At 45.1% G+C, this 14,596-nt stretch overlaps 1 protein-coding gene across 5 annotated transcripts in view; it reads left to right on the forward strand.

Annotated features, from left to right (window-relative positions):
* The window catches only part of LOC101657183 (coiled-coil domain-containing protein 134), a 104,396-nt gene that overhangs the window by 43,209 nt on the left and 46,591 nt on the right, over nucleotides 1-14,596 (forward strand). For all 5 annotated transcript variants that reach the window (XM_045289714.1, XM_045289728.1, XM_045289724.1 and 2 more), the window contains 3 exons: nucleotides 2,361-2,529; nucleotides 4,255-4,402; nucleotides 5,193-5,468. In XM_045289714.1, coding sequence (XP_045145649.1) covers nucleotides 2,361-2,529; nucleotides 4,255-4,402; nucleotides 5,193-5,468 — 593 coding nt within the window. The remainder of the gene's footprint in view (nucleotides 1-2,360; nucleotides 2,530-4,254; nucleotides 4,403-5,192; nucleotides 5,469-14,596) is intronic.

Consider the following 14,596-nt stretch of genomic DNA (forward strand, 5'->3'; position numbering starts at 1 on the left):
TAACTACGAAAATATTTGATTTACAAATAAGGAATCCTACTTCGCGGAATTTCATTTATCACGGTAGGGTCTAGAACCGATTAACCACGATAAACTAGGGTTCACTGTAAAGCTCTTTCTTACACACATATGAGTGCTACTAAATTTGTTTCTCTAGTCTACCTGGACTAACCTAGGCAAACCCCTAAGAGAGACTTCTCTTCAATGGGGTGATTGGAGAGGGGTAAAGGTAAGTAATCCACTTTCCAGTGCACTCTGCCTGAGGACTAGATTGTTTACATAATTAGTTAATGATCAGAAAGAATTCAATAAAGCTTAATGTATGTGGGACTCTACAAATGGATTTTGGGTTTTCACTGCCATCCGTAGCCTCCTGTAGACAAAGTGCTCATAATTTAATCTCTAGTACAGGTGTGATCTATACTGAAGGCTGTCCTTTTCAGCAAGTGCTTCCAGGAGTCCTGGTCACTTTCAGCAAACAAGATTGTGACATCTGCATGTTGCAAGTTGTTAATGAGAGCCATCCTACAATCCTGATGTCATTTACTTCTATGTATAGTCCAGTTTTCGAATTATTTGCTCAGCATACTGATTGGTTAAGTATGACAACAGGATACAATCCTGACTCACATCTTCCCTGATTTTAAACCAAATAGTATCCTCTTGTTCCATTCAAATGATTGCCTTTAGTCTATGTACCAGTTGCACATGACTACAATTAAGTGTTCTGGGATTCCAGTTCTTTGCAATGTTGGGCATAGGTTTTTGTTGTTGTTGTTGTTGTTGCTTTATGATCCACAGTCTAATGCTTTTGCATAGTCAGTAAAATACAAGTAAACACCATTCTGATATCCTCTGCTTTCGGCCCCAACCCATCGAATGTCCTCAATGACATTCCTCGTTCTGAGCCCTCTTCTGAATCTGGCTTGAATTTCTGCCAGCTCCCTGTTGATGCGCTGCTGCAACCATTTCGAAATCACATTCAGCAAAAATTTACTTACTATTGCTCAATAATTTTCATCTTCTGTTGGGTCACCTTTCTTTGGAATATGCACACATCTGGCTATCTTCTAGTCAGTTGGCTACGTTAGCTGACTTTCAAATTTTGTGACATAGATCAGTGGGTTTTCAGTGTTGCATCGGTTGTTGAGACATTTTAATCCATCAACTTCTGATGCCTTGTTTCCTACTAAGGCCTTCATTGCAGCTTGGATTCTTCCTCCAATACTATTGGTTCTTGATCATTTGCTTCCTCTAGAAATGGTTGAATGTGAATATATTGTTTTTGGTAAATGACCCTGTACGCCTTTCATCTTTTTTTGATGCTTCCTACATTCAATATTTTTCCCTTAGAATCCTTCAATATTTCAACTCAAAGGTTGATTTTTTTTTTTTAGTTCTTTCAGCTTGAGGTAATACTGATTGTGTTTTTCACTTTTTCAGATGACACAATTTTACTTTCAAAAACTGAAAATAAAGGGTAATATAGTGAGTTTTCTACAAAGTTGAATTTATTCAAATTTATGATTTTGATATTGAAACATTTTCTCGTATAAAAGGAGTGCCAGTGGCACCATAGTTCAAGCCCTTCCCTGTTGAGAGGTCAGTGGCTCAAACCCACCGTCACTACAGGAGAAAGATATGACAGTGCTTCTGTAAAGATTTAGTCTTAGAAACCCCCTGGGGCAATCCTATTCTTTCCTATAGTTCACTATGAGTCAGGATTTACTCAACAGCAATAGGGATGACTTTGTTTTTTATAAAACAGAGGTTTCATTAAAAAGCTAAGACTCTGCTTTTCAGTATAAAATTCTGATTCTTTCAACAGCATTCTAGGTCTTTCACCGTCTAGCTAAAAATGACATCACAGCATTCCTTAACTCCAGACACTACACATCTCTTTACGGGTGATCCAGACACCCTGCCTCTGGGCTTCTGAGCATCTTGTCCTGTGGACCCTCAGATTCTCTCCCCTCCCTTCTCTGCCTGTTTCTGCCTCACTTCCCACAGTTGCCTCTATCAGGCTTACCCTCCCCACCCCAGGCAACTCAAGTGCAGTGAGGCACGTGTCTGCCTCACATGTACGTATGGCAATTGTGTGTCGTCTCTACCTGCCACCAGCTCCTGGCCTAGAGCAGCCTCAGTAAAAGGTTGTTACATGAATAAATGGAATATTTTCTGAGGCAATTCCACGTCCTTCCACATGTTAGCTGATGGGCTGAAACTGCGTAAAGAAAGAAGGCTCCCATTTCCTTCTGTCCTGCTTACAGTCACTCCCGCTCTATGAGATACCCACCATACTAGGTACTCCCTACTCCTCACTTGCTCAGTGTGGCTCTCCCTCATTGTTCCCTCTACAGAATTCTCTGATGTGTCTGAGCTGTTACAGCTTGGGCTGCCCCGGATAAGCAGCAGGAGCCCAGAAAGCCTGGCCTTCCTATCCGACCGCCAGTACATGGAGAGAGCTGCGCGTGAGAGACAGTACTGCATCTTGCTCCTCTTCTACCTGGCCTACGTCCATGAGGACAGGTAAGTGCTCAAGGGTGGCGGCTGGCCATGTTTGCTGCTGGGCCTGTGCCTACAGCCCATTCAGTTTAATAAATATTCACAGAGGCATCTTCTCCAAGTATGGTATGGGACACTGGGGACATACATATGTGACAAATGCATCATATCCCTAAGGGGCTCATAGCTTGGGTGTCAGGAGATGAGATGGTAGGGAGACCTAGTGTTGAGAGACAGAAGCCCAGAATACTAGTGAGAGCTCTTTGATATCCTTAAAGGTAATGTTTGGGTACAGAAAAAGCTTCTATGATTTACTTCAGTTCTAAAAGCTCTAACACAATATGTACAGAAGCCTGGTGGTGTGGTGATTAAGCACACAGCTGCTAAATGAAAGGTCAGTGGTTTGAGTCCACCAGCCTCTCAGTAGGAGAAAGCTATGGCAGTCGCTTGCATCAAGAGAATAGCCTCAGGAAAGTAAGAGGAAATAGAGGAAAGAGCTAGGAGGCAAAGGGCATTTATAGAGGTCTAAATACAGGCATGCACATATGTAAATGTGTTTATATATGAGGATGGGGAAATAGATCTCTGCATATATTTGTAGGTTTAGTATTAAGGTAGCAGATGGACATTGGGCCTCCACTCAAGAACTCCCTCAATGCAAGAACACTTTGTTCTATTAACCTGGCATTCCATGATGCTCACCTTCCCTACACAATCGCTGAAGACAAATGGATGCATAAGCAAATGTGGTGAAGAAAGCTGAGGGTGCCCGGCTATCAAAAGATATAGCATCTGGAGTCATAAAGGCTTGAAGGTAAACAAGTGGCCATCTAGCTCAGAAGCAACAAAGCCCACATGGAAGAAGCACAACAGCCTGTGTGATCATGAGGTGCCGAAGGGATCAGTTATCAGGCATCAAAGAACAAAAATCATATCATTGTGTGCTCACCTTCCTGATACGGTTGCTGAAGACAAATGGGTGCACAAGCAAAAGTGGTAAAGAAAACTGATGGTGCCAGGCTTGAAGGTAAACAAGGCAAAGGCCACACATATGCCCTACGAATGCCAGGAAACTCTGCTCTCACAGAGAAGAGATGGAGCAAGGTCATCTTCACTGGTGCCCACGACCTGGTTTCTGCATGTGGCTGATGCAGGGTGAATGTGCTCTGTTCCCTCTTGAGCTGGAGTACAAGAGATCCTGTTCCCTTCGCTCTGGGAATAGATTTGAAAGTGGGGTTGGCCATGTGGTGCCCCTCCTCAGAGACTGTTCTGACCCCAATGCTTTTACTGGGGCAGCCTGAATGGGCGTCATAGAGGCAGACTATTGCCCCAACCCCAAGAAACCAGCACTGGTACCTGACTATCGACTAAACTTTGTTCCGATGTCATCAGGCTGACCTCTGTAGTCTTGTTTCTGTTTGAGGACATTATCCAGGATGCTGTGCTGCATTCATGTTATCAATTTTTCAGTGTTACATTTTTGGATAATTGATCTCATGGCCAAAAAAAGGAGGGTGACCGCTCTTCTTCCAACGTGAATGAGCAGACTCTGGCCTTGACAGAGCCTTGTACAAAGCTTAGAACTATATGGTATGTATGGAGACACTGTTTTGTGGGTAACAGCACACTGTTTGTGCAAGGAGCCCTTAGGTTGTGGACATGCTTGGACGATGGGCTGTGGGGAGATGTGACAATCAGGACACTGGCCTGGCATATGCCACTCTCACTCAGGCTCTCTTTGGCCAACAGGTTTGTTTCTGAGGCAGAGCTGTTTGTGGCTGTGCAGAGCTTCCTCTTGTCGCTTCAGGACCAGGGAGAGCACCCCCCACCGGTGGTCTTCAAAGCCTCCATCTATCTGCTTGCAATCAGCCAGGATAAGGACGACATGCTTGATGAGGTACAGACCCCTCCTCCAGCACACCTGTACTTCAACATACTCAGGAGACCAGGTGACACATGAACAGAAGGCAGTGGCGTTCGAGAAGGGGAAAGGGTGCTGATATATACAGTACCGATGTTAAAAAACCAGATCAAATCCATTGTCTTCCTTTTCGATTCATTTCTGGCTTTTTGGTTCTCCCTTGAAGCTATCCTAGTAAATCTTGCATCCTTGCCACACCTCTGGAAATGTCTTTTCCTTAAAGTTGCTAGTTGCCAACCTGTGACTAACATCAATAGTCAATATTTAGTCATCATGTAATGTGACCTGTTAATGGCATCTCTTTCCTTTGAAACACTGTCTTTACATGGCACCTAGAATTCCACGTCCCTGCGTTCTTCTGAGGATCCCTGGTGGCATCGGGGTTAAAGCACTTGCCTGCTAACCAAAAATGGTGAACAGTTTAAATCCAGGCAGTGGCTCTGTGGGAGAAAGATGTGTCAGTCTGCTTCCATGAAGGTTTACAGTCGTCGTACCCTGTGGGGCTGTCCTGCAAGTTGTAGGCTATTTAGCAACACCCTTGGCCTCTTCCCCACTATTTGCCAGTAACACTTCCCTAGTCTCTAGACTGTCAAATGTCCCCTGGAGGACTGAGGAGCACTGGTACAAGGTAGGCATGGTGGGCTTTTCTTCTCCCTGGAGTGCCCTCTCCTGGCCACTGAGGGGCCCTGAAGTGCTGGGATGCCAGTCTGCCTTTCTCAGTGTCCTGGAAGTGTTTTGAGGGTACCTTTCTCTCTGTTGCCTCCAGGCTACAGTCAGTGCCATCAGAAAATTCCTAGAGGGCCTCCCGGACCTGCACCTGGTCTACACCCACCACACCCCCTTGGTCAGACTCTTCCTGCTGTATCCGGAGCTAATGAGTAGGTTTGGGCACCAAGTCCTGGAACTTTGGTTCTCCTGGGAAGAGATCAGCTGTGAAGAACTGGACTTCATCCCTTCTGCTGAGCAGCCCACCCTTCCTGACAGCTTGGCATCCTTGTTCCTCATCCTCAGGAACAGCCCCAGCATCCTGCTCATCCTGCTGGTAGGTGGCAGCTGGAGAGGGCGGAATCTCTCTCTCTCCGGGCTGGGCTTACTAAGGGCAGGAGGCACCACCTGCACTGTCTCCATGAGACTGGGAGGCCTCTCTGCTGGCACTGCCAGTCTCTGAAAGTCCATACCCTCTCCTAAGTGTGACCGAGCAAGTCCACTCCCAGAGGATGTAAGGCGATAAAATGCTGACCTAGGTCATCCTGCCCCTCCTCCTGCTACCTTCTGTCAAGGAGATTGTGTGTACAAGGGTTTACTGTCAAAGGAGACCCTCTAGCATGCAGCTGGAGATGCCTGGGTACAGAGGGGCTCAGTCCCTTTCCTGCGTGACTCACATAGCACTCTGTTGGTGTGCAGCGCCCCCTTCCCATCGGTATGCAGTAACCCCAAACCCTTAGCTGACAAAAGTTTTGATGACAGCAGGTAGGGTACCTATCATTTGTGATTTCTGACACCCTGACTTTAGCTCCTCTTGTTTTCTTCCCCTGGAGAAAGTTCATTGGAAAACAGTGTTAGTGAGACTGGCATGATTGTACAAGTAACTGCTGTACTTTATGGATATTTTTACAAGAAAACTATCTCCACATCGAATACCTTATACATGGCAACAGGTGAGTAGCAGTAGGTCCCAGTGTAGGAGTCAGTTGGTGGAGGAAGCAGCACTGCCTTCAATGCCAGCTCACGCCCTTAGCCCCTCCCAGCCCAGGCATGAGCCCTGGCTGTGCCATGGTCAACCGCTTGGTGTTCAAACCCACCAGTGGTTCCTTGAGAGACCAGGCCTAGCCTAGGGAGCTACAGAGGGCAGTTCTGCTCTGTTGTATACCATCTCCACTAGTGGCACACAACACGCCCAGGAAGGAGGGCACGCCGGTCAGGGAAGAGTGCTGATTCTTTTACCTGGCCATGGTACCTTCTAGAAGTACCTTGCACCTTGACCTCCAAATCTGCAGGGCCACCAGGGTTCACAGTACCCATGGGGCTGAGCATCCCTAGGCTCCCTGGGGCTCCCCACCTGACAGCATGAAAGGCTTGATAAGCTCAGCCGGCTAATTATGTTCCATGTGCTTTCTCCAAGTCTCTTGTTCTCCCTCTTCACAGGGCCCTCCTCAGTCTCTTTTAAAAGCTAGAGTTAGCATCTCCTAATTCCTATGTCCTCCCTAGCACCTGCCCTGCCTCCCACACAAATGTCTTTATTTTTCTCCTTCAGCCTCTGTGGCTCCACTGGGAGGTTACCAGTTGCTGTAGCATTCATCCTGGCTCCTGTCGACCTCCCAAGTGTCAGAGTCGAATTGTGCTCGCATCCGTTCTCTTTCCTTTGTAAACAGTTGTGGTACTAGTGAGCACTTATAGAGCCCATTAGTTTCCCCTCAACAAGTTGTAGACATTTTGTTTCCTAACAGTCATTGCGACGACGCCCTCGACGTACCTGCTCTCTTCCCACTTCTTAGGGGTGCCTGCGGTCCTTCTTTCCTTTCCACTCCTGCCGGCTGAGCTTTGTCTTGAGACAAGTGCTGCTGTTTGCGTCTTGCATAGTTCTTTGTCCTTCGGCGCAGAGGGCTTTCAGTGGCTGATTTCTTTAAAGTAGACCACCACATCTTTCTTCCACAGTGCTCTGGGTGAGCTCCCAACTCCCAATTTTTGCTTTACCAGCCACTTACCCACCCAGACACTCCACTGGAAGGTTAGTGTTCTGTTCCGTCTAGGACTCATTTTACTGACTTCAAGTCTTCCCACAGCTTACAGCTCAGCATTCATACTCATATTCCCCTTTCGGGACTTTCCTGCACTCTGCCGGGATGCACCTGTCGTCAGCAGACACTGTGGTGTGACTGTGGTGGAAAGAGTACTCACATGGTGATAGCCCAACACCCTGGGGGACCCACACACGAAAAACTGCACATGCTCCCCACACAGGACTCAGTTGCCCCCTCCCTTCCCTGAGATTTGTCTATTTTGAGATGACACATGTGTTAGCTTGGTAGGAACCTGCTTATCAGTTGGCTGAAATTCTTCCTGGGAAGAGGAATGAATGACTAAACAGAGTTTTAGTGCCTGGGGGATGGGTGGGAGGCCAGGCTGGAAGTCAAGATGAATAGCAGTGGACAGAGCTAAGATACGAGAAGGTTTGCTTGTTAGATGAAACATTCCGGTCACTTCTTCACATCATGCCCTCAGATCACTGCCGTCAAGTCAAGTCTGCCTCATGTAACCTGCAGGATAGGCTACAGCTGCCATTGTGGGTTTCTGAGACTAGCTCTGGGAGTAGAAAGCCTCCTCTTTCTCCCAAGGAGCAGCTAGTAGTTTCGAACTGTTGACCTTGTGGGTTAGCAGCCCAATATGTAAGCAGTCACTAGGCTTTCACACATCATAGGTACTTGCCTATGCTGACTGGAGGAATAAGAGGTCTAGAAAGATCTAAGCCATTCAAAACCCATGAATTCATATTTTCTGATAGACGACTGTAAAAATAAACAGATGAAGAAAGACTGTCTAAGGTCATAAGAGTTAAGCTAAAACCCAGATTTTTACTGCTGATCTAATGTTTGCCCTTTCCAGTGGATAGAAATGACTCTACCATCAGCTGGGACCCCCACACTACTTGTGTTCACAAGATTATAACCCCCACACCCTGAGGGACCTACACACATGAAAATGTGTCCACCTCCCAACTCTGACTCCGGTTTCCCCTCCCCTCCCTGAGATTTGTCCTCTTTGAGGCCCCACGTGTTAGCTTAATAGACTCATGTTCATATGTTGACTCAAATGCTTTCTAGGAGGCGGAAGGAAAAAGAAGGAATCGTTAAACAGAAAGTATGAGTGCCTGGGTGGCAGGGTGGTGGGGTGGTGTTCCCTTTCTTGAGATTGTATGTTTGTCTGAAAACCCTGTGAGCATACAGTCTGTGCCAGGCAGGTGCTGAGCACTGGGCCACAGAGAAGAATGGATCCACCCCTGCCCCTTAGGCAGTCAGGGAGCCAGTCAAAATAAACCACTAGAAACTGTGCTAACCAGCATATCAGTGAATATCGGGTAGAATGCCCTGTCCAGGGATGACTGAGAGATTAATTCTACTTGGGGGACAAAGGTGAGGTGTCATATGGTTTGGCCCTGAATGAAGTTGACAAGGAGAAGGGTTGGGAAGAGGATCATTCTGGACTAAGAACAGCAGCATGAAAATGCTCCCTGCAGGGTCATAAGTGCTCTCGAGCGGTCATGGAGCTTGGAGTATATTATAGGAGGTAAGGTTAGAGAAGGGGTGGGCATGACCGTTTTTTTAAAGTTTTGCACCTGTTCCATCACTCATTGTTCCATCATGCATTGAGTTTATACTTACAGGCTAGATCGGTTGTGAAGACTAGAGCCTGGGAAACCTTAGGAAGCAGTTCTACTCGTTCAGGTTTGCTGCGAGTCACTGTGAGTGGGACCTGGCTTGCTGGTACGTAACAACAGACATTGAGGATCACAAAGATACAAATATAGTCAATTCTTTCCCTCTGGGAAGTCACAGACAATTGTTTCATCTCTGTCACTTTGTAGGGGCTTAGAAAACATCACTAGAGGAAGAGAATCATAGAATGGGGAGGTTGGAAAGATGCTCAACTTATCTAACCCAGCTGGGAGTGGTAAGGGAGAGAGGAAGCCCATGTAGGTGGGAGGCCTCACTGAGCCCAGGCTCACACTGGTTCCTGCCCTTCTAACCCTGCTCACTTTCAGTTCCCTCCCTTCAGTCAAATTCTTAGAAGTGGCTTTCTGCTCTCCACCTCCCAGTCATCCCTCCACTCACTGGTGTGCCCCACTGCTATTGGACACTGCATCACCAGGTTCCACAGTGGTGTCCTTCAGCCTAATTATCAGGGACTTTTGGTTCTCATGGTCAGCCATTTTCTTTTTAAAAAAAAAATCATTTTATTGGGGGCTCTTATAACATTCCATACCATCCATTTTCTTTTTACTGAAACATTCTTGGTGTAATAGTGTTAACTCTCCTAATTCCTCCCCTGCCTTTCTGTTTGTTTATTTTATTGCAGTTAAAAAAGTAAATAAAACACTTGCCAATTCAATAGATTTTATATGTATAATTCAGCCTCACTGATTATGTTTACCCTGCTGGACAACCATTCTTGTTGTTGTTCTTCTACACAGCAACCCTTCATATAACAGAACGAAACATTTCAAAGTCTCTTCTGACATCCACTTTGGTTTTCTTTTCCTTTTTAATGACCTTTTTCTTTTTTTCATGTATGATGTCCTTGACGGATGTCATCCCATAGCTCAGCTGGTCTTCCATCATTAGTGTTCAATGCATCAAATCTGTCTTAAGGTAGTCTCTAAATCCACGTGGATCATCCTCAGGGTCCTATTGTGGCTCTTGTGAACTTGTTTTAATTTTCTTCAACTTCCACCTGATCTTGCATATGAACAATAGATCATCTGTTCCACAGTCAGCCCCTGGTCTTATTTTGGCCGATGATAATTGAACTTCTCCATTGTCTGTTCCTATAAATGTAGTCAATTTGATTCCTACATAATCCACTTGGCAAGATCCGCATGTATAGTCACTATGTTATTGGGAAAAAGTATTTGCAATGAAGAAGTCATTGGTTTTGCAAATCTCCTGTTTCCTTTCTGTCTCCATTTTCCAATTACTAATCCTTCCTCTGTGTTTCTAACTTTTGCATTTTAATCACAAGTAATTATTAATGCATCTTGATGACATGTTTGGTCAGTTTCAGACTAAAGAAGCTGGTAGTGTCGAGACCAGAAGAGTGGAGGGAAGGTCGGGTAGAAAGGGGGAACCAATTACAAGGATCTACATATAACCCCCTCCCTGGGGGATGGACAACAGAAAAGTGGGTGAAGGGAGAAATCAGACAGTAAGACATGGAAGAAGAAGAAGAATTTATAAATTATCAAGGGTTTGGGAGAGAGGGGTGGCGGGGAGGGAGGGGAGAATGAGCTGATTCCAAGGGCTCAAGTAGAAAGCAAATGTTTTGAGAATGATGAAGGCAACAAATGTACAAATATGCTTGACACAATGGATGGATGGATGGATGTATGGATTGTGATAAAAGTTGTACGAGCCTCCCAATCAAATGATTTTTAAAAAAAGCTGGTTGAATTCTTCAATTTCTTCACCACTAGCTTTATTTATTTATTTATTTATTTAATACATATTTCTTATTCATCATTTTATTGGGAGGCTCTTACAAATCTTATGACAATTCATCATTCAGTTGTATTAAGCATACTTGTACATATGTTGCCATCAACATTTCCAAAGCATTTTCTTTCTACTTGAGCCCTTGGTATCAGCTCCTGTTTTTTCCCCTCCCTCCCACCCTCGTGAAACCTTGATCAGTTATAAGTTTGGTGACCACATTCACAACAAAACAGAAGCCTGCCCAGTACTGTGCAGTTACAGACCAGGCCACTGTTAGCTGCTGGGTTTCCATCCCCTGGTTGTCAGAAGGAAATTCTCTTGCTTTCTTTCCAGAGGCTTGTTCACCGACTGCCATCAAAAATCCCAACTCACCGCGACTCAATTAGCAAAGTGTAGAACTGACCCAGAGGGTTTCTAAGGCTATAAATTGTTACAAAAGCATCTTCAATGGAGTGGCTGGTGGGTTCCAACCATCAACCTTTAAGTTGGACACTGCCTGTTTTAACCACTGTACCACCCGGGCTCCTTCTAAAATATATAGGTATCTTTAATTCTTATGTTTGTAGACAATTCCCAAAGCTAGGCCTCCAGCTTCAGTCTCACAATTCCTATGTTATAGCTGCCTGGTGAATATACAAATAGAAAGTCCTATCTTTCTCCCATAGAATGGCTGGCTGGTGGTTTTGAACTGCTGACCTTGAGGATCACAGACCAATGCATAATCACTAGACCACCAGGGCTCCTGGAATATACCACAGTCATCTCAGATGCATCTACCCTCCCACCATTGCCTCTCTTTTAATGGCTTGGGGATGTGTTGTCATTATACCAACCAGAGAACTTGGCCCTTCTGAATTTTTAAACCTGCCTCCCTAAGTTCATCTGACGCTAAGTCTGGATGATTCTTCTACAGAGTCTTTTCCTCTTTGTTTCCACTGGAATTTCCTCAGTTTGTTGTAACTGGCCTCCCCACTAGCTTTATTAGTTAGTTTGTAAATCTGAATAATTGTCATATTAACTCATCTTCCTTATAGGTGAGTAGATATTATCCTCTCACTTCAAGGTAGCCCTTAAAATGTACTTTTTCATGATGAACATCATTTTGAACTTGTCATTCCTGACACAGTAAACCCTATAATTCAAAATGGCCAATACCGGCTCACTAATGCCTAGCTTATCAGCTTCATGAATTCTATTTCTCTATGGATGACTTCCAGCTTTTTTAGATTTATATACTTTGTACATTCCTCATTTTTTTATTAATAGATTTTGCAGCTGTTTCTTCATAGCAAATAAAGGTCCTGGAAACTTTGTTACACTCACATTATTAATGCCAACTCTTCTTTGAGGATACAGCTCTTTCCTAGTTGTATCTGCGTGCCTTCCTACCTGAGGGGTTCATTTTCAGGCACTGTATTAGATCATGTCCTGCTGTTTATCAAGTTTTCCAGTGGCTAATTCCTCAGAAGTGAACTGCCTATTCTTTTTTCCTAGTCTCTTAGTCTGGATGCTGCACTGAAACCTGTTCACCATGGGTCATTCTGCTGGTATTTGAGAAACTGGTGGCATAGCTTCTAGCATCATAGCAACCTGCAAGCCACCAGAGTACAACAGACGGACAGGCTAGTGCTAGATTCTTCAGAATAGACTATTGTAAAGATGGCACGACAGATGCAGATGGGAGAATGTGGAAGGGAGGTCAGACACACTGCCTCGCTCCAACCTTTCGGCAATCCATGGCACTGTCTACTCTGCTGGGTTCAATAATTCATCACCATGGCTACATAGAATTTACAGACTGTGTTCACAATTATGGAGCTTACTAAAGAAGTAACGATTTAGAATTCAGGGTCAGCAAAAAAGTCAGAATACAATGAATACAATTATTTGATTAGGACAGCATGCTACTCTCCAGTCCTTAGCTCCTTGGGTCTCTGGAGCAAGTCCAGCCTCTGCCCTGCTCAGGTAAGTGATACAGAGCTCTTGGTCAGAAGGTACTGGCTCTGTGCTGCCTCCTGGTCTCCTGCTTCTGCTGCTTTCCATCTCTTGCTGTCTCTGGTATCATACCTCTCTATCTCCTGGCTCTAGGACGTCTGCAGCACAAGGACCCTGGGTCTAAAGGACTCTCTGCTCTCATCTTTTCCTCTTGGTAGCAATCGGGTCCCCTCTTTTTACCTTTGGTATGATTCATTTGAAACTTAACAGGATGGCAAAACTGATCAATCCCGTCATTAGAGTTCCATACACCTTCTTAGCATTATTAGCAAACTGTCCACACCCCTTGGTGGGTCACAAATACCTTATTTTCATAGTCTCCTCAGTTTGTTGCATACCATCACCCATTGCCTCCGGATTCTGGACCAGATAAATAAAATTAATCTCGGAGCAGAATTGATTGCCTGAGGTCATGTAGCTAATAGGGGACATGACCGTGACAGGATGCCAAAATTAAAGTCTTTCACTAAATTAGATCCTAGAACATCCGTGGTAAAATGGAACAGCAAGGAACAACTTTCTTGTCTGTTCAGATATATAATTCCTGCCATTTCTCCCCAGCTTCTAGCCCCAGGAGGGTAAACGAGTCTAAAAATATGTGTTGGTACCAGTTTGTGGTTTTGATATGGGTAATTAGCAGCTGAAAACAAGGCTGTTAATTGCCACTCTTATCAATGGGTGGTCTTTCCGTGGGTTGTTGAGATGTGAGAAACAATGATGACACAGAAGCTATTTTGTTCCCAGCTTGGCCGAGTCTCCCTGCTTGGTCCAGTCCCAGAGAGTTCTGGACAACCTTGAGCAGCAGAGACAGCCACGTGAGCCCAGACTTGGTTCCACCCAGAGCCTTCCCACTGTGACATGCAGTGGGGGGGACACCTTTCCCCAGGACTCCCCATAGCCACCAAAAGCCAACGGAACTCTTGTATCAGTCAGTTTGTGATAGCTACATATACAGGTAAACATTTTATATAAATATGCAAATACCTTTTACATACACACATAGAATTGGTTTATGTGATATGGGGGTTGCCAAATCTGAAATGTGTAGGGCAGGCCAGCAAGCTGGAGACCTGAGCAGGAGCTGGTGCTGTCCTCATGAGTTCTATCAGTTTACCCTCTGTGACTATCACCTGATTAGGTGAGGCCCACCCATATAATGGAAGAGAACCTCCTTAAAGTCATGTGATTATAGATGATTACCACATCTACAAAGTGCCTCCAAAGAAACCCTTGTATGAGTGTCTGCTCAAATAGCTTGGGACAGTAGCACAGTGGCCATTACAGCCCTTTCCCTCTGGACCTTCATATTCACTAACTCTGTGGCAGTGAATGTCCTGGAGCAGGCCAGGGAAGCCAGTTTGGCCTTGGGCCAGTGACCTTGGGCAACCAAGCCGCTCCTCTCTGGGCTTCAGCCTCCTGCTCTGTAAAGATTCTAGAGCTTCTCTTCTGTGATCTTCTTCCAGAGATGTTTTCTGAATCCATACAAGATGACACACATAGAGCAAACCTAATCTTGGTCCTTGATTGACTTGGAGCAGTGGTTCTCAACCTTCCTAATGCCGAGACCCTTTAATACAGTTCCTCATGTTGTGGGGACCCCCCCCCAACCATAAAATTATTTTCTTTGCTGCTTCATAACTGTAATTTTGCTACTGTTATGATTCAGGCGACCCCTGTGAAAGGATTGTTCGACACACATCCCCCCAAAGGGTCGCAACCCACAGGTTGAGAACCGCTGACTTAGAGTCTAGTGGAATTTACAATTCCACTACTTTATTGATAGGCAACACCTTGCCTCAGTGCCCTCATTTGACAAGTGTGGGTGACACCTATTGGAAGAGTTAGTGTGAATACCTAGGTAGTGTATAAGAAGGGCAAAAGAGCCAAGTCAAATCTCAAAAAACTCCTGCCATTGAGTTGATTCCAACTCATAGCAACCATATAGGACACACTAGAACTGCACCTATGG

The sequence above is a fragment of the Echinops telfairi genome, unplaced genomic scaffold (assembly GCF_000313985.2).
Source record: "Echinops telfairi isolate 266 unplaced genomic scaffold, ASM31398v2 ScPeMD7_2;HRSCAF=8, whole genome shotgun sequence".
Taxonomy (NCBI): domain Eukaryota; kingdom Metazoa; phylum Chordata; class Mammalia; order Afrosoricida; family Tenrecidae; genus Echinops; species Echinops telfairi.